Below are 2,751 nucleotides of genomic sequence, written 5' to 3'. Positions count from 1 at the left end.
ATGTTCTGACCAAATAAAAGATCTGATTCTCGATTCTGATCAGGTGGATTATGATTGGTATGGCGACAATGAATCAGCAGCTTCTGACTCTGATGATAGTGGTTATGAATATGATCCTGATTTTTATTAGGATTGAAGATTTTGGTGGTGGTTACTATTTGTTTTGAAAATGCTAAGATTTTGATTCTTCACTTTTATGTTAGGTTGGTGAAGGATGATGCTACTTTGTTTTTTTCAAATGGTTTAGTTGCCACCATATTTGGAGTTTGTTTTTTCAGCAGTGTACATCTATCTCAACTCTCGTCTCTGTGAATATTCAAGGTGTTTGATTTCGATTGCTACGATTTGTGAATTTCTTTTATGGATATTCAATTGTTCGATTTGTTAGTTTCATTTCTCAATTTTTTGATAAGGTATTCGGAAACTAATTTTAAATTAATTGGGTTGACTCAATTTATTTGAAGTGGATTTTTGTTGGAGTGGCTAAATGATACTGAAACTGACAAGGTTATTTAATTTTAATAAATATCCATAACAATAGTAATAATAAATTAATAATTTTAATTAATATTCAAATATTTATACATACTTATCTTTTCCCATAAATTCTAAATAGAAATAATTGTCGTTGGATCAGTCTCAATGTCGAATTAATCATAGATCACTCTAATGGTTTGTGTAATGACACCAAATTGATAATTACACGGTTAGGTTATTATGTTTTGGAGGCTCGAGTATTGGGTGACCATAATATCGGTCATAAAGTCTTGATTTCTCGAATGTCTTTAATATCTTCTGATTTTTTATATTATTCTCTCTCTTACTTTACAATTTCTAAATTTTAACTATTTATTATCATTTTTATAAAACAAGTTCAAAAAAGTAAATGAGACTCCTAATCGTGGATGGAGGGAGTATATGTTTATAATTTTTCTATGTTCATTATTTTAATCTATTTAACTGTAAATATAATTTTATTATTTGAAAATCTTTTGTCCCGTGCATAGTACGGTGTTAACACTAGTAAAAATAACGGCTCTCTATTTAGTAAAAATAACTGATTTTATTTTCAATTATGTTGAAATGGGCCAGCCCATTATTTAATAATAAATCAAATATTAATATAGTTAAATTAGGTTAAATTTTATATCTTCTTCTCCACACGCCGCTTTCTTCTTTCTGCAAGTTTTTCTGTATTTTAGGTTTTGCAGTATTGTAGATGGTCTAACACATTTATATCAATTTTCAATACATTCATATCACACCCATCCAAAATCTTAGCTATCGAAGATGTACATATCAGGAAAGAAATCCAAATCCAGCTCTCCGATAATCCAAGCTAGCCCTCTAATTGCGACTGCGGCCTCTTCATCATCAGCCCTGCCTCCACCATCGCCTCGGTGGACTGAACTGCCCGATGATTTGACGACGAATATCCTACAAAGATTGGATGCTGAAGAGAGGTTGATTAGTGCGCAGCTAGTGTGTAGTACATGGTGGAGAGTCTGCAAGAATCCTGCCATGTGGCGCGTCATTGATTTGGATGCTCGACGGAAATTTGATGATAAATTTGATAGTATTTGCCGTTGTGCAGTGGATCGTAGCCAGGGACAATTGGCCGAGCTAAAGCTTTGCGATTTATATGTGGTTGAGATGCTAAACTACGTAGCCGAGCGGTAGAATTTTTTAATTTTAATTTACAATTTTATTAATTAGTTGCCTGTGTGTTTTTTTCATCTATGTGTTCCAAATATGTGAAGTGTTTAATATTTATCTTTATGGACGAATTCGTATGATGATATTATGCTCATTTTGTGAATGTGTATCTTTTGTGTATATTCGTATGCCCATTAATCTTCAATCTAGTTGATTTTTTTTCAATATATCATGTGATTGTTGTGTAATCGGCAAACTTTATGTATTACTATTCCTCATGTTTTTTCTACTCTTTTGACAGATCATGCCAGCTTCGATGCCTTACAATTTTAGTGCTTGACAATGAAGATGGGTTTAATGAAGCAATAAAAAAACTGCCACAATTGGAAGAGTTGCACCTTTTTTTGAATATGTCAGTGTTCGATACTAAAGATTTTGAAACGATTGGCTTTGCTTGCCCAAGGTTGAAATCATTAACATATCACAACTGTTATCGAAGGACGGATATGTTTTCAAAGCATGTTGAGCAAATTGGGAAAAGCATGCCTAATCTGTGCCATCTCCGAATTTGTGAATATTCAATTGGGTATAAGGGGCTGGAAGCGCTTGCCCATGGCTGCAGCCGCCTCAAATCACTTGATCTTCGTTTATGCCCCCTTCTTGATTGTGGTAAAAGTTTTTCTGAGGAAAGAAAAGATCGCTGGCATTCGGACTCTATGATCAGTCTTGCGGATTGGATTAAGGAATGGAATGACTACTATTACGACGAACAGCAAGATATTTTTCCTGGTTACTATACTCGTGGTTGTGATATTTTTGATAATTACTGATTAATGGTGTTTTCAAGTGTCTTTATGTTCCGTTGCTTAAAAATAGACAAGTTTTATTGTTTTAGTACGTTTTTAAAATTTAGACCAATTTTAAAAAGTCTTTATCTTGTGAAATCAACAGTTCCCTAAAGTGGCATGTAAATTTGTTGCTCAAACTGAACATGAACTGCAATTATATACTCCATATTTAAGGCAAAACCTTGGAATTTCAGTTTATGGTTTTGATATCTCGGCAAGTGTTTTGGCTCCTTTATGTTAGGTACTT

General features: G+C 33.2%; 1 protein-coding gene across 1 annotated transcript; it reads left to right on the top strand.

The window, feature by feature from the left end:
* The first annotated feature begins 1,290 nt into the window (after positions 1–1,290).
* LOC125195432 (putative F-box/LRR-repeat protein 9) lies at positions 1,291–2,486 on the top strand. Its single transcript, XM_048093581.1, has 2 exons — positions 1,291–1,676; positions 1,958–2,486. Exons 1-2 carry the CDS (start codon positions 1,291–1,293, stop codon positions 2,484–2,486), a joined length of 915 nt encoding a protein of 304 aa, XP_047949538.1.
* The last annotated feature ends 265 nt before the right edge of the window (positions 2,487–2,751 follow it).

Source organism: Salvia hispanica, chromosome 6, assembly GCF_023119035.1.
Source record: "Salvia hispanica cultivar TCC Black 2014 chromosome 6, UniMelb_Shisp_WGS_1.0, whole genome shotgun sequence".
In the NCBI taxonomy this organism is placed as follows: Eukaryota; Viridiplantae; Streptophyta; class Magnoliopsida; order Lamiales; family Lamiaceae; genus Salvia; species Salvia hispanica.
This window is presented reverse-complemented; position numbering and strand designations above follow the sequence as displayed.